This window comes from Trachemys scripta, chromosome 10 (assembly GCF_013100865.1).
Source record: "Trachemys scripta elegans isolate TJP31775 chromosome 10, CAS_Tse_1.0, whole genome shotgun sequence".
NCBI lineage: Eukaryota > Metazoa > Chordata > Testudines > Emydidae > Trachemys > Trachemys scripta.
This window is the reverse complement of record NC_048307.1, coordinates 35790386-35811235: the sequence shown is the minus strand read 5'-3', so window position 1 is coordinate 35811235 and position 20850 is coordinate 35790386. Positions and strand designations below refer to the sequence as shown.

At 50.3% G+C, this 20850-nt stretch overlaps 1 protein-coding gene across 3 annotated transcripts; it reads right to left on the bottom strand.

Moving 5' to 3' along the window:
- Positions 1 to 618: 618 nt before the first annotated feature.
- MCRIP2 (MAPK regulated corepressor interacting protein 2) lies at positions 619 to 13796 on the bottom strand. Of its 3 annotated transcripts, none has more exons than XM_034784304.1 (5): positions 13492 to 13796; positions 13070 to 13148; positions 4789 to 4919; positions 2427 to 2528; positions 619 to 1089 (listed from the first exon to the last, which is right to left on the bottom strand). In XM_034784304.1, exons 1-5 carry the CDS (start codon positions 13544 to 13546, stop codon positions 1001 to 1003), a joined length of 456 nt encoding a protein of 151 aa, XP_034640195.1. In that variant the 5' UTR covers positions 13547 to 13796; the 3' UTR covers positions 619 to 1000. The 3 variants fall into 3 exon arrangements, with proteins under 3 accessions (XP_034640195.1, XP_034640196.1, XP_034640197.1); XM_034784305.1 differs by having other exon boundaries at positions 4789 to 4916; positions 13492 to 13795; XM_034784306.1 differs by having other exon boundaries at positions 619 to 1071; positions 13492 to 13794.
- Between the last annotated feature and the right edge of the window lie 7054 nt (positions 13797 to 20850).

Below are 20850 nucleotides of genomic sequence, written 5' to 3'. Positions count from 1 at the left end.
GTGGGGAGGGAGGTGAGAGGCATGTCATGGGGGTGCTTAGCTTAGGGAAGAAGGGGGCTCTGTGAGGATGGGGCCTGGGAAACCCCCAAGTGGCATGCTGGCCTGGCTGAACCAAGTTCTTTTTGTGCTTTGAACCTGCTCCCCTCCCCTCCCCCCCATGGGGTTCCCTCTTCAAGCTGCTTAAAGGCCAGGCAGGAGCCTAAAGCCTGGAGCACAGTGAAGGGGCTGCACCAGCCCAGCAGGGAATGTGCAATGGGGCAGCCGCTTCCCTGTACGGTGTGTGCCAAACACTACCCGAGTCAGACATAGACACCTTCTGCTCCTCCTCAGCCAGGGGCACCAGCTGCAGGTAAACTCCCTGTTGCCCATGACCATCCCACCTGCAAAGGCACCCAAATGTTCTGACCCAGCAGCCCCTCCCCATCATTCTCACACTGGTTCCTTTGCATACCTCCCACCCTCCATGGAGGAACGGGCAAAGTCACATGGGACCGTGTCTGGTGCCACCAGCCTGCCAGAGGTGGAGTGGCAGTGGGTGGCTGCACAGGGCCTTGCTGTCTCTTGCCCCTCCTTGGCCAGCACGGAGCCTGCAAGTAAAGCCCCACACGCAGAGCAAGCTTCCATCCACTGGCAGTTTCAGCTCTTTATTGTATCAAGGTCCTGGCTACAGGTAACCATTGTCTTCCCATGGGGAAAAGCTCAAGGGGCAGAAAGAGGAGAGAGATGATGAGCGGGGGGCACAGTCCTCTCTCCCCCCACCCACCCTGCAGCTGTGTCGCCGGGCCCCAGAGGCTGCAGGAGTTTCAAGTGTCTGAACACTGGCACTTAAGGAATTCGAGCTGGGGCAGTGGGCTGCTCTCCTCCCCGGACCGGGCCGAGGGCTGTGGGTAGCGTGGCGGAGCCGTGGTCCAGTTCCAGTGGCGTCACTTGGGCTGGGATTATTTTAACAAGTATTTCTTTAACTTAATATTTTTTACACTGTATTTTTGGTTGGGTTTTTTTATGAGCCGTTTTCAATTTTGGCTAGAAACTGCTGCGCCCACCACTCCTCCAGGTCAATCGGCACAAAATCTGAAAGAGAGGAAGAGACTAGAACAGAATGCATGGCGATAAGAAGCACAGTTTAACAGCACTCACATTGGCGTATGGCAATTTCCGCAACTATCACGGAGGGGTGATATTGAACTGCAGGCAAATCTTTTCTCCTAGCCTCTCACCACTGTCCCTGTTTGAGCTGAGGGAATAATTCCCCTGCCCTGGAGCACCTCTCCTTCTTTCAACCACAGCAGATCGCCACCCCCCGCCTGCTAGCTGCTGCAGCTGCCTGCATCATAGCTCCCCCAGTTCTTTCTTTGGGCTGCTGGGAGTATGAAGGATGCTACAGCAACTCCCCACCTGTTCCCTTCTTAGCACGTTTGATCAAAGGTCTCCTTGTTCCTGCCACGAAAGCGGCAGCCTTCGCTCTCTGGAGCCATGGGACTGGGCTGCCAGGCGTGGAAACCTTAGCACAGTTTTGGAGGAGATGAGCGTGCTCCCCATGGGATTCTGACCTTGCCTGCTGCTCCCAGGAGAGCCCTGGGCTTCCTGGAAAAAGGCTTCCCCAGTGACTGAGTGGGGACCAAGTCAATGGTGCTCATGAGTGATCTGGCCAAGAGCAGAGTTACACATTGCTGATGACTCAGAAGGGGGCGCTCTTCTCCTGAGCCAGATCTCGCCCAATCCGCCAGCATGGTGCTGGTGGGGGCTCCCCCTCCCACGTGCCACCGATCCAGTCTGGTTGCTGGAAGAGCGGCCATTTTACAGAAGAACCAGAGAAGGTAGATCCTGCTGACTTGGACTGATTCAAGGTCCCAGGGCCCTTTTCTCCAGAGCAGCGGACGAGCCCCTGGCTAACGACATGCTGCCCTCCTGAGGATGTCTGCACTGCAGCTGGGAGCGAGCCGCCTGGCCAGACCCACTCACGCTCACCGAGTGCCTGTTCTGGCTGGGGCTGGCACTCAGACTCTCACTGAGGGGGACTGGCTGGGCTTCAGAGCCTGAGCTCCAGCCCACACTGCAACATCCACTCTGCTACTGTCAGCACGCTAGCGGGAGTCGGGCTGGGAGCAAGCAACTGGAGCCAGCGAGCAGACAGTCAGCACCAGAAGGGGAGGGGGGCAGCAGGCATTTGAGGTGAGAGCAGAGGCCAGGAAGGGAAGGGGGCTGGGGAGAGGAGGGGAGGGGGGAGCAGGGATAATGGTAGGACCCCTACCCTCCCCGTCAAGAAGCCCAAATGCAGTTGGTGGGTTGCCTAGTAAAGAGCTGGGGCTGCACTGATCTCTAGGAAGCCAGCCTAGTCCACCAGCCAGCACTTAGCGCTTCCTCTCCTGCATGTTTCCTGTGCCAAGGTATGTGCTGCCCCCTCCAGGTGCCTCCTGGACACTTACTTGTCAACACGGGGTTAGGAGTTTTCTCTGCGTATTGCACCGGGGCATGCCGGCTCTCCCCTGGCCGGCTGCCGTCCAGCTGCTGTTCTACCTGCTGCCAGGCTGGAAGTGAGAGCGAAGGTGTGAGCCGCAGGTCCTTTGGGGGAGCCACCATCATACAAGGGAGCCTGTGCTCTGACTGGTCCAGTACAGGCACCGCCAGCTCTGCTGTACGTTGGATCCCCTCTGTGCTCCCCCATACCCCCATTTTCCCCAGCTCCCTACGGCCTCCTCCTCCTCCCCCACCTCTGCCCAGGGCTACAAGATGCTGCCCCAGTGCCTGGCTGGGGGCAGGCAGGTTGCTGCTGAGTGACGGGCGGCACCTCCCACAGGTGTGTCTCCCCCTGCGCCCCAGGGATAAGCTTTCCCTGCCTGCCCTGGAGAGTGCTGCTGCCCTGGAGAGTGCTGCTGCCCTAGAGCCCCCAGACTCAGACCCAGGAGAGGAGACATCACTGGGCTGCTCTGGCCACCGCACTGTGGAGATGCACCCTGGAGCTGGTGACAGCCTTACCAAGGGAATTGCCAGATGCCCATATGTGGCAGGGCAGTCAGACCTCCTCCCCCACCGCTAACAGCCACCACCCCACACACACATTCCCAGTGTCCGAGGCCAGAAGGAACCACTGGGATCATGGGGGCTGAACTCCTGTGTAATGCAGGCCAGAGAACGGTGGCCAGACACTCCCTAGAGCAGATGTGTCAGAAACGCACCCAGTCTGGGCTGAACAACTGTCAATGCTGGAGAAACCCCCCCTCGTAACTTCTTCCAATGGTTAATTCCCTCACTGGTCTGGCTTCAGCTTCCAGTCAGTAGACCCTGTTTGGATCTTTGCTAGACTGAAGAGCCCATTATCAAGTATTTGTTCCCCATGTAGACACTTACAGACTGTGATCAAGTCACCTTCGCTTTGTTAAACTAACTAGACTCATGGAGCTCCATCTGTCACTATCGGACAGGTTTTCTAAACTTCTGATCAGCCCCATGGCTCTTCTCTGACCCCTCTCCAATTTATCAACATCCTTCTTCAGCTGCAGGCACCAGAACTGGACACAGGATTCCAGCAGTTGTCTCCCCAGTGCCGACACAAAGCAGTAGCATAGCTAGGAGGGAGCAGGGGGAGAGGCCGCTCCCCCACTGAGTACAAGTGGCGCCTTTTTAATTTTTACTCTGAACAGGGAGGCAGACATAAAAAAAGGCGCCACCCGCTGCGGCGCTTGTACTCACCGGGAGGCGCTCCGGGTCTTTGGTGGCACTTCGGAGTGAAGGACCCGCTGCCGAAGTGCCACCGAAGACCCAGAGCACCACCCAGTGAGTAGAAGCGCTGTAGCAGGTGGCGCCTTTTTTTATGTCCGCCCCTCCCCTCCCCCCCCCCGTTCGCTCCACCTGGCTACACCACTGACACAAAGGTAAAATCATCTCTGCTCCTCTAGATTCCCCTGTTCATGCCTCCCAGAATGGCATTAGACTTTGAGCCACAGCATCACACTGGGAGCTCGTGTTCAGCTGATTATCCACAAGGACCCCCAAATCCCCACCGAGAGTCTGGGCAAGCAAAGGAGAAGCTGGCTGCAGGATGTTTGGATCACAAGAAACCTGCAATCAACATCCTCAGGTGAGCAGAGACAAGGGATGTCATGGAGGTGGCAGTTTGCTGGGGGAGTGAGAGAAGGGCCAAGTCACACAACAGGATCTTTACCATGGGTAAGCACAAGGAACCCCCAGCACTGAGACACCCTTATGTCTCCTCTACCACATTAAAGCCCCCGGGAACCCCTGGCACTGAGACACACCTGCATCCTCTTTGCTACATTACAGGCCCCGAGAATCCCCAGCACCGAGACACCCCTGTGTCTCCTCTGGTCTGTTAGAGCCCACGGTGACCCCCGGCACCGAGACACCCCTGCGTCCCCTCTGCTACATTACAGCCCCTGGGAACCCCAAGCACCGAGACACCCCTGCATCTCCTCTGCTCTGTTACAGTCCCCAGGAACCCCCAGCACCAAGACAACCCCGTGTCCCCTCTGCTACATTACGACCCCCGAAAATCCTCAGCACTGAGACACCTCTGCATTTCCTCTGGTCTGTTAGAGCCCCTGGGAACCCCGAGCACCAAGACACTCCTGCATCCACTCTGCTATGTTTCAGCCCCTGGGGCCCCCCAGCACCGAGACGCCCCCCAGCACCGAGACACCCCTCTGTCCCCTCTGCTACATTACAGTCCCTGGGTACCTCTGGCACTGACACACCCCTGTGAGACTGGGGTTTACAGAGGCTTCCCTTCTCTCTCTGAACTAGCCAGACCCTGCTATGGGGGCCTCTTACTTTCATAGACAAAGCGGACATTCTCCTCGTGGGCCAGCGTGTAGCTCTCCTCCGTGGCTGCCGTGGGCTGTGTCGTCACCGGGGGCCTCTTGCCATTCACTCTGTTGAACACGAGTTTGGGAGTTGGGCTACTGAGGCAAAGAGACAAAATCAGAGGCCGAAAAGACCAATCTCTCTGCATCCAGAGCCAGTAAGCTGTAGGATGGGGGCAGAGGGCATGGTATAATGAGAGGAAGCGGATTTTGTGGCCGGAGACTGGGTCTGGGAGTCTGGACTAGGAGTCTGGACTCCTGGGTTCTATTCGTTACGCCCTGAGACAAGTCACTTTGCTTCTTTGTCACTCAATTTCGCCTTCCTTTAGCTGTCTGCTCTATCTAGATTAGCTCTCTGGGGCAGCACCTGTCCCTTTATCTGTCCAGCACAATGGTGCCTTGCGCTCAGGTGGAAGCTCTAGGCATTAGTGAAATATAAACACGGTGAGGTGATGAGACGGTGATTAACGTTTGCAGTCTGCTTTCTTTAACTAACATCCTATTGCTATAAATGATCAAATTCAGTACATGGGACTTCGATCATTTATTATCGGGGCCACTCTTTCTGCCAATACACTTTCCAGAACCTCAGCGTGTGGACCACTGCTATGGCAGAGTCACTGCACTATGAGTTTTCGCTGGGAAGGAAAATGTTGCCATCGTTGTAGGAGCAGCAGAGCTGGCAAAAGAAACCGAGCCATTTCAGCTGGTGCCTCATCTTTCCCTGGCCTTCCTTGGCCAGGAAGTGAAATCCTCAATTGCTAGCTTCCGGCTTCACTGTGCAGCGGCTCCCCCCAAGTCCCCACTTGGTTTAATAGATCTAGACATTAACCTTGTCCCAGCACCAGCATCAGGTGTGAGCACAGTGTGTGTCACTACCCATTCAAGCCAGTAGAGGGAGCCCGAGGGCAAAAATATGTCAAGTCTGTAGGTGCCACTAAAACAGACTGCTCCTAACTGGTTGGGTTAGAAAAGCCCAAGTCAGCCCAGAGACCCAGCCTGCTGGTCTCTAGTGACATAGCTGCAGAGGCAGTCACAGGCCGAACATGCCCTGGAAGAATATGGGCTTTGTACTCTGAGGCCAGGTCTGCACTAAAAAGTTAAACCCAGCCGCATCGCTCAGGGGTGTGAACAATCCTCACCCCGGACCCAACCTAGCCCCCAGTGCAGACAGCGCTAGGTTGATGGGAAAATTCTTCTGTTGACCTAGCTGCCGCCTCTCAGGAAAGTGACAGGGGAACCCCTGCCATCAGCGTAGGTAGCGGCCACACTGAAGCAATCCACATGTCATCTCCAAAGGAGTTGAATATTTTACTATAGGTGGAGCTGGGAGCACCACCTAGAGTAAAGGTTGCCTGATGCTTCCCAGTATAAGCTCCTGTTTTTAGTTGCTTATAACTTTGCTCAACTTCAAGCTGTTAGACAGAAATTTCCCATACTGAGTGTCTGCCTTAGGCTGATTTTTTGGGGGAAGATTTTAGCCAAAATGGCTCAGATGTTTCCAGTAATGAGGCTTGGGAAAAATATGTTTTAAAAAAAAGTGCCCTTTTCTTTGAAAAGATTTAACAGGGCCCCCATCTGCTTCGGAGCCATGATCCCTGCCCGGCCGAAGCAGATAGAGGAAACTGTCTGATTTGAATGCAGAAGTGACAAGGGGGGGGGGGGGAGTAGATTGGGATAAAGGGCCTGGGCTGGTGGAGAGAGACTGGGGCTAGAGATGGTGGGGACGGAAGGGAAAGGGAAACTAGAATTGGGAGGTGGGCTGGGGGGAGACTGGGATTGCATACCAATGGGGTGGGATAGGGGGATAGGAGTGGAGGGAGCAGGGACACAGATCTTACAAGGGGCTGGAGTGCAGGGGGGAGAACTGGGACTGGCTGGCCAGAGACTGGGACAAGGAACCAGGGTTGCAGGGAGATCACTGAGATTGGATGAGAAGCCCAGGAAGGAAGACTGGGACCAGGATCCAATAGGGACAGGAGACTAGAAGCTGGGGTGGGGGTGAGAGACAGATCGGATGAGGAACCAAGAGGTGGGAAAGTGAGACTGGCCGGACAAGGAGACTGGAACTGGGGAGCCCAGAGTGGGAGACTAGGACATGCTGGGCAAGGAGATTGGGAGGAGAAGCCTGAGGAGTGGGAGACTAGGACATGCTGGGCAAGGAGATTGGGAGGAGAAGCCTGAGGAGTGGGATTTGGAAAAGGAAGCAGGTTGGGGGGAATGAGCAGAAGAGCCTGTGCCCCCTAAAGCACAATCCCCTCCAAAGTATAGAATGGAACCCACAATTCCTGAGTCTCTCAAGTCCTATGCTGTGAGCCAATATCTGTGAAACCCATTGGCAAAATAAGCCATACCTTTTTAGTGCTGGACCCACGTAGAAGGTAAACCACCTACCACTGCTATCAGTTACCTCATTAGCTCAGTGCAGAGGTTTGTGCAGTACATCTAAAGGGTCCAACCCTGCTGATAAACCATGTAGAACTAAATATGATGCCACTTGATGGTATTTCTGGGGGCAGTTCAGTTTAATTTAAAAAAAAAACTGAGGAAATTACACACAAACATGCTATCTTACAAGCACATAAAGGTTGTTAAGTTATGCATTCAGAAGATAAGAAATGCCAGAACTAAGGTTGTCCATGCAACCTTAATTTGGCCCCTTCTGCATTATGGTACAGTCATGAGTTACGTGATCACATGCTATTTTTCCCCATAGATCCTAGAAGGTGGAGGGCTCAATGAAGGAAAGAGATTGGGGTAATATGTTTGAAACTGGAATAGCTGCATCAGTGTAGACCACACTTCACACAAATGCGCCAAGTGTGCAAGAAGGGTCTAAACCAGCGTAGCTACTAGAATTGACTGGGAATTTGATGGAAAATGCAGTTTCCACCAAAAAAAACAAACAAACAAACAAACAAAAAACCAACCCTGATTTTGCAAAACTTTTCAATTTTCTGTCAGGAAAATAGAAATGAAGTACTGTGTTTCAGGCCAGGTCAACCCAGATTGAAATATTTCAGTTTGTTGAATAGAATCAAAGTTTTTCAGGTCAGTATAGTATTAATCTCTTGTCTGCTTGAGCTGCCATAGTGTCTCATGGGAACTGCAGTTTGGATACCTTATGCAACCATTCTTCTCTATTGAATGGCATCTCTGACTGGACTACATCTCCCATGATGCACTGTGGTGGGCCCTGTAACTGAACCATTGTGGGAGGGCCTCATGAGTTACCTGACCACAATGCATCATGGGAGATGTAATCTAGCTGGGGATCCCAGTCCCATAGAAGATAATAGATCACAAGGCATTCAAACAAACGAAACTATTTGAATTTGGGAATGTGAAAACAGAAATATTTAAATTAAAGATTTTGAAGTGAAACTTCTCAATTTGCTGTTCTGGGGAAAATCTCCATATTTCAATTTTTCCTCCTGATTTGGGACAAAAACAAATTTTGAAATATCAGAATTTCTAATGGGGGCAAAAATTCCAATTTCACCAGCTCTCATAGTTCCCCGAGTCTAGAAATTCCACCATACTCAAGGCCTCAGTTAGTGACCTGAAGGCCAGGACCTGCCTGGTCACCATTTGAGACTGTCAGCCCTGAAAAGTGCTTGAAACCCTGTCTGACCAAGTCTCACAAAATACTGCTAGTCTATTCTTGGCTCCATTGTCTGCCCCTGGGAGCCATTCCCCTGCCTTGATGAATCTGCAGTGCAATAACACAACCTAAGCGATGAGGAAGGTGCTCAGAATGCCAGAGGAAAATTGCATTCTGTAGAACATTCAACACAGTGTGAATGTTACAGCCAGGATGGTAAATAAGTGACTTGCAATTTTAAAGACAGTAAATGTTTAACAATCATGTTGTTTAATGTGTGAAAGATAACTGACAAAGGAGGGAAAAATTGAGCTTGTGTGTCTTTTTCTTGTTTAGTTCTTAAGGATGGAGAAAAACAGCATGATTTTCACATTAGACACCAAGGTGTTGTCTGCCCTGGGAGATTCTATGGATGACTAGAGATCTACTAGGATTGTGACACTGAAAATAGCAAAGAAATGAAAACTGATTAATAGAGAGGGAAAGACTATATAAACCTCTGTTTCTTGTTTTAACTCCTATTCAGCACCTCCAGCCCTTTCAGTTAAGAGCAGAGAAAGTTCCAAACTATAGCACTGTGTCATCCAAGGAGTCCTCCAGCAAAAACAGGAAGATAAACAGGAAGATTGACGTTCCTGATGTTTCTGACAACAACAAATATCAAACCCTTCCAGACCGCCACTGTATACCATAAAGAAGCAAATCAAAAGGGCACAAACACAGGTCATCTTGATGGGAGAAACTTGTGGCTATGAGTTAAACTGAAGTCTGGTCAAAATGAGAAACAGCCTTTCATGGTTAATGAAGGCTGTGGTTTGTTCAATAGGCTCTAAGGGAAATAATATATTAAGTGGTGAAATCCAAGAATAATCTACCTCCACTGAAGCCAGATGAGCAAAACCCAAAGCAGTTTCATCTACCACAATGTAGCAATAATAAATATTTGATAACACACATCATACAGAGCTGATCAAAGGTTTGCATCTGCCTCTATTGCCATTCAAGGATAATACAGGCTGTTTATTTGTCATTGCCAAAATATGTATTTTAAGAAGGTGTTGGGGAGCTGAATTCACCAGGTCCAGGCGCTGCTGAGGTCCTTGAATGGAAAGTGCTGTAGAAGTGCAGAGGATAATTACAGACCATTCTCCTGATTCCAATGGGGTCTGGATTAGAGACAGTATAGGGATAAAGGGCCAATCCTGCAAGGTGCTCAGGTGAAATCAAACCGTTGATTTCAGTGGGAAACCAGGGGCACTCCCCACCTGGAAAGAGGAGCATGGCAGTAGGCCTTTCGTTGTAATCGGTGGGTTTGACATCAGCCCAGTCATCATATGGCTCTTTTGCATACTGAAATTCCATTGGTTGCAATGCTTTTACAGTAACTACATTATATAGTCTTCTGATGCTATCCTAGCAGTACAATGTCTAAAGTGTTCCAAAGATGGATTTTTTCTATTATGATGTTTCCCCTAGAATATAATCCCCTCAATATAATTATATCTATTCCCCATATGGTGGAAGAACAGAAACAAACAGACCAGCCATTCCCAATCTGTGGTCTGCAGAGCACTTACTGGTGGCTTGTGGAAAGCTGCTTCGTCCCATGGTGCTCTCTTTTCCCTGGCTCTAGCTGCTACGCTGCACTAAGAGAACAACCACCACAACCACCTTTCCTCATGTTAATTTTTTATGCAGACAATTACTATAGTGGTGTTATGCGATCCTGAATGGGAGGGAAAGTACTCACTAGATAATCTCTCTAAGAAGGTATGGCCTGAGCTATGAAAAGTTTTGAGAGCTTCCCAAAGTAGACAACACTATCTGCCAGGGAATAATCCGAGCCCCACTATATACATCCTATCATGAAAATGAAGATTCTCCCCACACCAGAGAATTGATAAGCAAAGGAACTGAGGATATCATCTATAGACTAATCTACACGTTACTGTTCGGAGGTGTGTATACGCACTTCCCCCACCACAGACTGATCTGAATAGATCTGCAGTTTCCTTGACCTTTAAGTGAAACTTCTCCCCCCACTCTTAGTTCTGTTTCATTGGCAGCTACAGAATAAAAGTCAGATCTGATGGCTATGTAATCAACAGAAATCTGTGTTTAATCATTCCCACAAGGGGTTATTTCCAAAGAACTTTTACAGTACATGTTATGGTTGGTTAAGAGTGAATATAGCTCTGCTGTTTGTAAATGGGAATACAGTCTGATTTCATTTGTTCATTATTTGACAAATAGCATGTGATCATGTAATTAAAAACCAGTATAGTAATGCTTACTCCCAATAGGGCAGAGTTAAGGCTGTGTGTACAATAGCAATGTTGCAATATCCTGACTTTTGAGTGTTTAGCTGTGCAACCCCAAGGTTTTCTTATTGCATTTTTGCTGTGTGGAATTTTGAATGATCTGGTGAGGGAGTCCATTCTGGAGAGAGATTGGGAAGAAAAGGGCCAGGCAGATAGGTCTGATGAGTGAGAGGGAGGCCACATAGCAAACAGGTGCTGGGAAGATCTTCTAGGTGCACTAAGATTAGAGTAAAATAAGTTTATTTTCATCCCAATTCTATGCACCATTCACAGATGGTAATTTTCCAGATGGAAGGGTTCATTGCATTCATGTACCCCAGACTGTACATGTGGGTGATCCAGCAGGGGGTGCCAAAGCAGCCCTCACATAGCCCTGCTGACATCCATGGGGTTCCATGTGGGGGCCAAGGTCCAGCCAGGTGGATCGGATGGCACAATTGAGGGCCATGCATATAGCGAAGGTGGAATACCACTCTGCCTTTGGCTATTTTTCCCTGGAGTGGACAACAGAGAGGCTTGGAAATGGGCAGTGACTGTGACTTGAGCCAGTGGATTGCAGTGGCTAACTGCCTCTGGCCCCTGCACCACCTCCAGCCTGGATTTCTGGCTATGTCATCATAGTGCCACATGCTGCTGTGACCTTTCTGTCCCCTCACCTGGGCTGGGAAACTAGGAAATATTTCCTACTGCAGGCAGGAGGCTGGGTGGGCCGTCCTAATGCACCTTCATTACCCTTGCCTAGGCCACTGAGTGCCTGAGGGTTGGACCCGTTCTTATCTTCAGACCCATAAACCCAGGCTACGCTATCTGGGAAAAAGCAGGTTGGGGGGGGGGGGTGTCAGAGACTGGGGAGGGTCTCTGCTTCTCCACCATACGAGGATCCTCTATGAGCCAGGCTGTAAAGGGCTTGGATCCATCTGCTTGGATCTGCAGTTCCCATGGCCTTTAAGTGAAAGCTCTCCTTGCCGAGTTGTTTCAAGCAGAAGGGAGCTGGGGGTAGCGATGAAGGAACAGACAGGCTGCAAGGGCAGGGGGGAAATACCCATGGGTTGCACCTGATCCTGTAACGGCTCATCTGAACCAGGCCATGAACTTCCCAAATGACCTCCGTATTTGGCGGTCCGTCCCCCCCATAGTCAAGCATAAAAGTTTCTGAAGAGGCTCCCCTGCCTGGGACTGAGCCCCTGGGTGATGTCCTGGCCCCATTTAAGTCAATGGGAGTTATGCCCAGAGCTTAAAGTGGGAGTGGGGTTTGCAAGGTCACAGACACAGATTTTTTTTTTTTTAAATTCCCCAGGGTCCCTGAGGTGTGCACTTTAACGTGATGTCTTGCCAGAACCGCTGCTCCCAGATTATGATAGACACCACACACACACACACTTTTTTTCAGACCACTTTAATCACTGGTTTTGTCATCAATTTAACTGGGGCCAGGATTTCATGCCTCACAGAGAGAGAGAGAGAGAGAAATGCACAGTTTCAGGCCCTGCATATCCTACTGGGTCCCAAATCTTGCAGCCCCACTATCCCTACATGGGTTTTGGAGGAGCTGGCAATTCCAGGCTATGGGCTAGCATGGCTCCTTCCCTTGGATGGGGGGCAGCAGGAGGAGCCCCCGGATGGGGGATAGCAGGAAGAAGATAGGCATTTAATTTAGCAGAGGCCCTGGGAGTTCAGCTTCAGGGCATCCCATGCCTGTACTTCGGTACACCCTCCCCCCGTGGGGAGCCTGTGTGCCTCTACACTGGGGCAAAGGCTAACTCTGGGCAGCAGCAAGAGGAGGGGCTGCCAGTGCTTCTGATCTGGCTGGCACCCCTTGGGCTACCAGCCCCACACCTCCACTCCCCACGCTCTGTCCCCCGCCCCCGGAGGCTCGCAGCTCCACGCCTCCACCCCCCACGCTCTCTGCCCCGCCCCCCATCTCTCTGCACTCGCCCTCCACGCTCCGTATCCCCTGCCCCGCCCCCAGCTCGCTGCACCACTCGCCCCCAGTCCCCAACTCCAGCCCCCGCGGGCCCTGCCCCAGCCTGGATCCCTCTCCCCGGCCCTCCACAGGCCTTTGCCGGCCTGGGGAAGCAGCGCTCGGGGCCGGTTCCCGAGTCCACTGCTCGCCTCCACCCCTTGTTCCTTCCCCGCCAGCCCCTCCTCCTACTCCGGAGCCATGTGGCAAGGACAAGCCGGGTAACCTCTGCACAAGGTCACCCCTCCCCCCGGGCTGCCGCGCCCCGCACCTGGGCACCCCCCGCGGGAAGCTGGAGCCGGGCTGCAGGCGAGCTGGGACCCTGGAGCAGCACGTGCCAAATGCAGCCCGGCCCGGAGCTCACCTTGACAGAGGCCAGGCGCTGTGCGGCGGCTGCCGGCCTTTCAGATCCGCCGCCTTGCTCTCCACCTGCTGCGTGGGACCTGCGAGGACACAGCGGGGTCAGGGCGGACACGAGCCCCCAGGTGCGCCTGGGCACGACCCACAGTCCCCCGGCGGCACATCTCCCCGCCCCACGCCCCCTGCCCTCCCAGGTCAGAGAGGCAGGCAACGGGGCACGGGGGACTCCCTGCCACAGGCAACGTGGTGCTTGAGGAGGGCACGCTGCCGAGCGGGGCGGGGGGAGAGCTCAGAAGAGCAGCACCGGGGGAGGGGAAGCAGATCTTCCTGGCCCCGCTGGACAAAAACAGGGGCGCACCCCCCGCCCCTGCCGCCTAGCCTGTTCCCACCAAAGGGAAGCAGCTTCCCATTTGACTCCCCCCTTACCTGTCCTTCTCTGGGTGGCTAGCTTGCTAGGTCCCCTGGTAATCGTGTACATCATGTGCCCCGCAGCTCCAGCTGATCTGTGGCAGGGCTGGAGGGAGCCCAGCACCCAGCTTTACTGTTGCGGTGGGGAAATGTTTTCCCGGTTCCCGGAGCGGGCCACTAACAGAAGACGGGTCTAGCCAGAGCTCCCAAAGCCAGAGCTGCCTGTTGCAAAACTCTTCCAAGATGCCTTTGACTTTAACTTCGCTGTGCAGAGCTTGGGACAGACAGTGATTCCCCTTTAACAGGCAGAGGGAGGCCGTGAGAGACAGCAGCATGTATGCAACACGCCCCCCAAGCCTCTTAAAGGGGCAGGTGGCGCCTCTGCTTCATTATCCAACTACAAAACACCTAAGGCGCCCTGGATATTTCTGCTCACTGAACGAGGGAAAATAGAGTGGAGGAAGAAATCGGGCCTGGGGCTCCTCCCTGTTCTCTCTGCATTTAGTGGGTGAATCAAATCTTTGGTGGTGTTTAACTGTTTTCTGTTTTGTAGCTAAGCCTCTTTGGCTGCGGCTGAACAGTTGTTGCCAGCCAAGCAATGCCTGATATTAATATACAGCCATTAAAAATAGTCCAGGCAAATAATCTTAAAAGCCACCACCAAAGGCAGGACGTTTGGGATTTCCCGGCCACATGTCTGCAAGGTAGCCCCATGACAGACAAACTTGTGCATCTTGGTCTTTATTTACTGCACTGTGCCCTCAGGCATGACTCAGGGAGCACGGACATAAACTAATAAAAACACCTGGAGATACATATAAATCCATCCCTTTTCAGAGGTGAAAACAGAGCCATTGCATCGCAAAATGCACTGTGATGTTGTTTCTGCAGATTGTCGTCCGACACAGCACGATTGTGATGATGTGTTGCAAGCTGCAACGGTTATTTTGGGGCTAGGATCACCCTTGTGCTTATCCCCCCACAAAACCAGCAGCCGCTTTTGAAATGGGATGTGCATGTGCTGCATGCTAGAGGCCTGGCTAGTCCATCTCCAACCGACATCAGTGGAGGATTGATTGAACCCTAGGTGTGGCAGACACAGGATTTCCCCAACAACAATCTAGATGACCCCCAGAGCAAGGATTAAAATCAGCACAGCTGCCAACCCAAATCTTTCCCTGGTTGTGCCCAGGGTATTGCGGCACTCCTGGGATTGCACCCAGTGTAACAGAGAGCAGAATTTAGCCCACCAAAGTCACCCAGCCTTCTGAAAACCCCGGGGTGCCTTATCTCTCCATGGGGTAAGGAAAAGACAAAGGTGCAGCAGCAGTAACTTGCTTTGGAGGGTGGGAATCAGACCCATTGTGATGACCTAAAGCCTCTCTCTCTAATTTCCTTGCAGTTCTATTGGCATCCTAACCCATGTGTCTAATTGAACAGTAAGTTCGGTCCCATGCTAACAACATGTTCGCAAAGTAGCCACTGAGCTTTCAAAGGGATAAACAGCAGCCAAAAGCTGGTTCCTAGCGGCTTAATAAGTCTCTCCTGGAATGGAGAAAGGGCAGAGCTGGGTGAGACTTAGGTGCCCAGCGGTGAAGGTTACATACAGGACACCTCACCCCAGTGTCTATAGGGGTACTATGGAATGGGAGAATTTCTCTATTTTGTTAGCCAGATTATTTGTGAGACTGTCAGAATATAAATAGGGGAAATGCCGTTTTCATCAGTCATGAACCGGGGGGGCAGTGTGGCCTAGTCAGAAATCTGGACACAGGACACTTGGTTCCTAATCCTACACTACAACTGTGGGCAAGTAATTTCAGCCCACTGTGCCTCAATTTCTCCATTTGCATCAGGAGTGTAGGAATTCCCAGCTCCCAGGGGCATTTGGAAGCTTAATTTGGTTGTGTTTGCTGTGTGCTTGGAGATCAGAAGGGCAAAGTATCATTATTAGGAATGGGTGGCTTGCTTTCCCAAAGCAACATTAACAAAAAATTCCAGTCCCCAGTGGTTTCATTTACATATTTGTTCATTCCTTTTATGTAGTTTTTCTGCATTGACCTAAAATTTCAGCTCTCAGTAATAAATACTTTGGCCCTCAGTTGGTGTAAATTGGTATATGCCCATTGAAGTCAATGGAGATACGACAGATTACACCAGTAGATGATCTGACCCTTTATATGTGTACAAAGCTTTTCATCCTTAGACCTCCAAGTACTTCATAAAGGAGGTACAGACGGGAAACTCAGGCAACAGAAAAGCAGTGATTCTTTCCCAGGCGAAACAGGTGAGAAGATGGGAATAGAATGTAGGGCTCCCCTGACTCCTTTGCCCGGCCACCACTGCCTCGATGCAGTCATTTCACTTTAGGCTTATTTGCTGCTTCTCAGACCTGAACTCTCAGATTTTAAACCAACTCCTAACATCTATGTATTGTAAAATCCCTATAACTATTTTGCTGAGAACGGCGTCAGATTTCCTGACTGAATTAGCAAATCTGAGGGGCAGAATATGATCAAAGCAGGGAGAAAAACTGAATACGGATGCTTTGTCTTCAAAGGTGTTGATTGAAATAAACAGAAGAGCTTCTTACGTGCTGATTGAAGAATTAAGAAGTGGCTGTAATGAGCAATTTAGGGCCCAATCCTGCAAACCTTTCTCTCATGAGCTTCAATGGGGACACTGTATTTGCATGAGCACAGGCTGCAGGCCTGGGCCCTAACTGGCTTTTAACAGCTGAGGGCTGTCATGGAGGTCTGTGTAAAGACAGGGGAGATTGATGCAGTCAAATGCTTTAGCCCCCACCCTTCAGCTGCACCCAAGGGACTAGCATCCAAGGAGCAGAGCTAGTAAGGTGGCTGTGAGAGTCTGTGCATATGCTGGTGATCTTCAGGCAAATTAGTTGGTTGACTGGAGAAAATAAAAGGAAATAAAGCCCCATTAACGCATAAGGCAGAGGAAATGCTGTGGAGTCCCTGGCACATTCTCTTCTGTGGGACAGATAATGGAAGAAGACCAGGGGTATGTGTGTTTCACTCCTTTAACCCCTGGGTCCCGTCAGACCCGAATGGATCTTGGGGGAGATGCTGTACCACCTGGATTCCGTGGGGCCCTGCACAGCATGGCCGATATACCAGCTGTGCAGCCAGAAGCTCTCCCTATCACAGCTGTTCACAACCAGGTGAGGTCCCGTAGTACAGAAGGGGGAACAGTCCAAGTTAAGACAGCTCCATGAGTCTGACAGCCGCTGCTCAATGGAGTCTCCTGCGGAGCCAGTGCTCAGGATGGACGTGGGGGTGTATGGTGCCTCCATGCAGGGTTATGAGGGGAGCACAAGATCCTGAACAAAAATATATTTTGGGAGGCAGCTGAGCTTCACTCCCCAGGGATACATCTACTGCAAACCATCCCTGCCCCCACGCTCTGGAGTAAGCCAATATAGGACTTCCCCTAACACTCAAAAACACCCACTGGAAAAACCAAGGGATTGACTGGTTCCAAATGGCTGAAAGGTTCCCATGTGGAGAGGGCCATGTCTCATTTGTGTAGAAAGACAATAGTCTCTGTGTTTGTGTGACTCTTGAAAGGGGCCATGTTCAGATCAGGTCATAGTCGAGCCATTATGTGGTCTTTGGTCAATCCAAGGCATAACCCATAGGCCTCTTCTACAGTATTCACATGGAAGTGACACAGGCTTTGTCCCACCGGGAAGGCTATCTCTATTCACTCTACACCATGGCACAGGAATACATGGGTGAAAACAGATTAGGTTCCTCTGGGCGCAAACCATTTAGTGCCCTCATCCAGTGAGATTAGAAAATGATTAATTTGAAACATAAAAGGAAATAGTTTTACATACAATGCATAATTAACCTGTGGAACTCACTGCCACAATGCATTTTTGAGGCCAAGGCCTTAGTGGGTTCACCCTAGAACACCCACAATCACATTAGATAAGATACAACATTGACAAGGGATGGTAGCTCTCATGCTTCAGAGACTGAGGCCATGTCTGCACTACAGGCACTATAGCAGCATAGCTATGGCACCATAGCTATGCTAGCGTAATCCTCTAATATAGATGCAGCCCACAGTGATGGAAGGGATTTTCCCATCACTGTAGGAATCCCACCTCCCCCAGCAATGGTCGCTAGTTCAGCAGAAGCATTCTTCCGTCAGTTTAGCAGTGTTGGCTCTGTGTGTTAGGTCAGTCGGGCTAGGTGGCTCGAGGGGTGTGTGTGGATTTTTCACACCCCTGAGTGATGTAGCTATGGCAACCTAAATTTTAAGTGTAGACCAGGCCCAAGACAACCTCTAACTGATGGGGCTGAGAAAGAAAATTCTCCTATGGGAGTTTCTTCCATAATTGTCCACTGTGGAGTTTCTTTCACCTTCCTCTGAAGTAGCTATGTGGGCCATTCTCAGAGACTGAACAGGATGGACCACTGGTCTACCTTGAAGTAGCAATTCCCTCTGTCAAATGTTAATCACCAAAATGCTGGCTCTGAAATATGATGCCCTAAGCCGCTCTGTACGCTGTAAGGAAATGTCATTTCATGTGTCTGCCCCTCTCTGCTGTTGACGACAGGTCCCCAGTCCAGGATCTTCGTCACACATTGCAAAGGTCAGTGTGGTACATTTGGCCTGAGGCAGGTTGGAAGCTATGGAAAAGTGCATGGTAAACACCAGATTCCTTCCAGCTCCAATCTGAGTTAAATAATCAAAAGAAGGACTTTACCATTCTGTGTTTACACAGCAGAATCCTGCTGCTGGCTCGTTTCCTGCTGTCCCCAGGAAGACTAAAAATCCCCAGTGGAATTCAGTCTGGGCTGGAATAACAACCTGCAGAATCAGTAATGACTTTCAGAGCCCCAAATTACTGAAAGGGGGCAGAAATTAGTAGCCATAATATTCTGCACTTCCCTTTCGTTTGAGGATCTTGAAGGTGGGCTGAATATTATCATCCTTATTTTAGCTATGGGGAAACGGAAGTACAGCGAGTTGCCCAAGGTCACACAATGAATCAGTGGCAAAGCTAGGAACCAGGTCTCCTAAACTCCCACGCTCTTGTTCTAACCACTAGATGATGTCTCCCCTGGTCCCACTGTTGGAAAAGGCTATCCAGGGGAATACAAGCCCTCCCATGCCATCCAGCATTTCTTGTGCCCCAGGTCCGACCCGGTTTAAAGACAGTTTCCAGTTCAGACTTGACAAGAAGCTGCTTAGTCATTGGACTTTTCATCAGGTGTGGCCTGCCTTTGCCTCACAGGACATCCAAGTTCCAGGGTGACCTTGGACATTCCTGCTTCTCTAGCCAGTGAGGGCTGGGACTCTGGGAGCACTGCAGTACTGACACCTCTCTACAAGAGAATGTTAATTTCCCTGTGCCCTTGGATGCCTGCGAGTGACTGGCATGTGCAGCATTGCAGCCACCACCCTATCTGGCTGCAATTAAGGCAGGCAGCACAGCCCAGAGCTGCCCTGTAGGGCAGGGTGCATGGGTACACAGAGAAGCAGAGACCGATTGCAATGAAGGGAGGGGGCTGCCAACGATCAGGATTCGGAACAGCTCTCATCTCAAATTGCTGACCCAGATCCTCAAAGGTGTTACATGCCTAACTCCCATTGCCTAAGCCACTGCTTATGGGAATGGGAGGTTGTAATATAGAAGGAGGTGCCCCACATGCCCCTGTTGGTCTGGGTAGGACAAAGGGGAAGCAAAGCCCTTTCTCAGCTAGCCAAAATCCACCATCAATGGCAACCCACGAGTATGTGCGTATTCCTGCCTTTATTTCATATGAGATCTTGTGTTCTGAAGCGCAGAATGAGGAGCTGCAGGGGTTTCCCTTGGCCTGACGGAGCATGCAGCTGGGGCGACATGCAACCTCTGGAGTCCTCCAGCCCCGTTGCTCCTGTCCCTCAGGCTCACGTGCTCAGTGCAGCTCATGGCCAGGAAGGTCGAGAGCTGAGTGAAAGACACTTGGATTCACTCAACAGGCTCGGGGTGGAGGGATGAGCTCGGGAGCAGTGTCTGACGCCAGCAAGGGAGGTAAGGCGCTGTAAGACAGCGTGTACTGATAGGGAGGATCAAGGTCTCTGTATTGAACATTCATTCAGTGTCCTTCTAACTGAGCTACTCTTACTAATGCTCCCCAGTGCATTGGTTCCCAAACTTTTCGGCATCAGGCCCACTTTTTAATTTTTGAGAAACCCTCATGCCCCCCACCTCTCTACCATCATCCAACCCCCCTTTTAACAAATTTAATTTGTAATTTAAAATTTAAAATAAGCACAAATAGTTTTTCTTGGCACAAAAATTTAATAAAAATGTAATTTAAAATGAGAAATAGCATAAACAAAACAAATGTAATGTGAAGGATTTACTTCATACATTTACTTCATGAAATCCTAGGTTTGAAAGATGAAAGTGCGCAACGCAAATGGTTTTCGACATCCAGTCGATTCCTTTGTTTTGTTTTTATTATGACTAAACTTGAAAAAGCTTTTTTCACAGTGGTACATTGACGAAAATGGAAGAATAATATGTAGCGCTTCTTTTCCAACTTTTGGGTAAATTGGGAAATATTTTCTCCAAAATTCCTCCAGGCTTAAGTTTTCAAAAATACCTTTCGCACGTGAATATTTCGTACTTCGCATATTTCATTTTGAGTGCTTGTTCTTGCAATACTTCTGGCAATGAATCGACATCAACGTTGAACAGATTACTTGTTAATTTATGAATGGGGTTGCCAGAAAAGTTGTCTGGAAAATAGCAGATGAATTTGTCAGCAAGGCAGTCCAGATGAAACACAATTTTGTTCTTTGCATCCTCTTTACAAAGTTCTTGGAAACCTTCATTTTCAGCAAGTGATGAAAATGTTGGAAAAAATGAAAAGTTAGGCATCTGAGCTTGCATTTGACGTTTCCAAAGCTTGATTTTTTCCATCAATGCTTTGATGGCATCGTGGTGCACTATAATGTTTGCAGCATTGTTTCCTTGCAGCTTCAAATTGAGATTGTTCAAAGATTCAGAAATGTCCATGAGGTATGCCTTCTTTTTTCTGTTGCTTGAGGAAAATTTCCACTTTGTCTTTCAGTTCAAATAATCTCAAAAGCATGTTCCCTTTGGAAAGCCATTGTACCTCCGTGTGAAACAAAATAATTTTATGATTCGATCCCAAATCCGCGCAAAGAACTGCAAAAAGTCTCATATTCTTCACAAAATTGATGGCCAAATCCACGAGTCACGTAGGTCATCTGGAAGGGTTTTAGCAGCCAACGCTTGTCTGTGTATGACGCAGTGAGTCGTGGTTACAGGTGGATTTTTTTTCTTTCACCAATGTCACCAATCCAGAACGACAGCCAAGCATCGCTGGA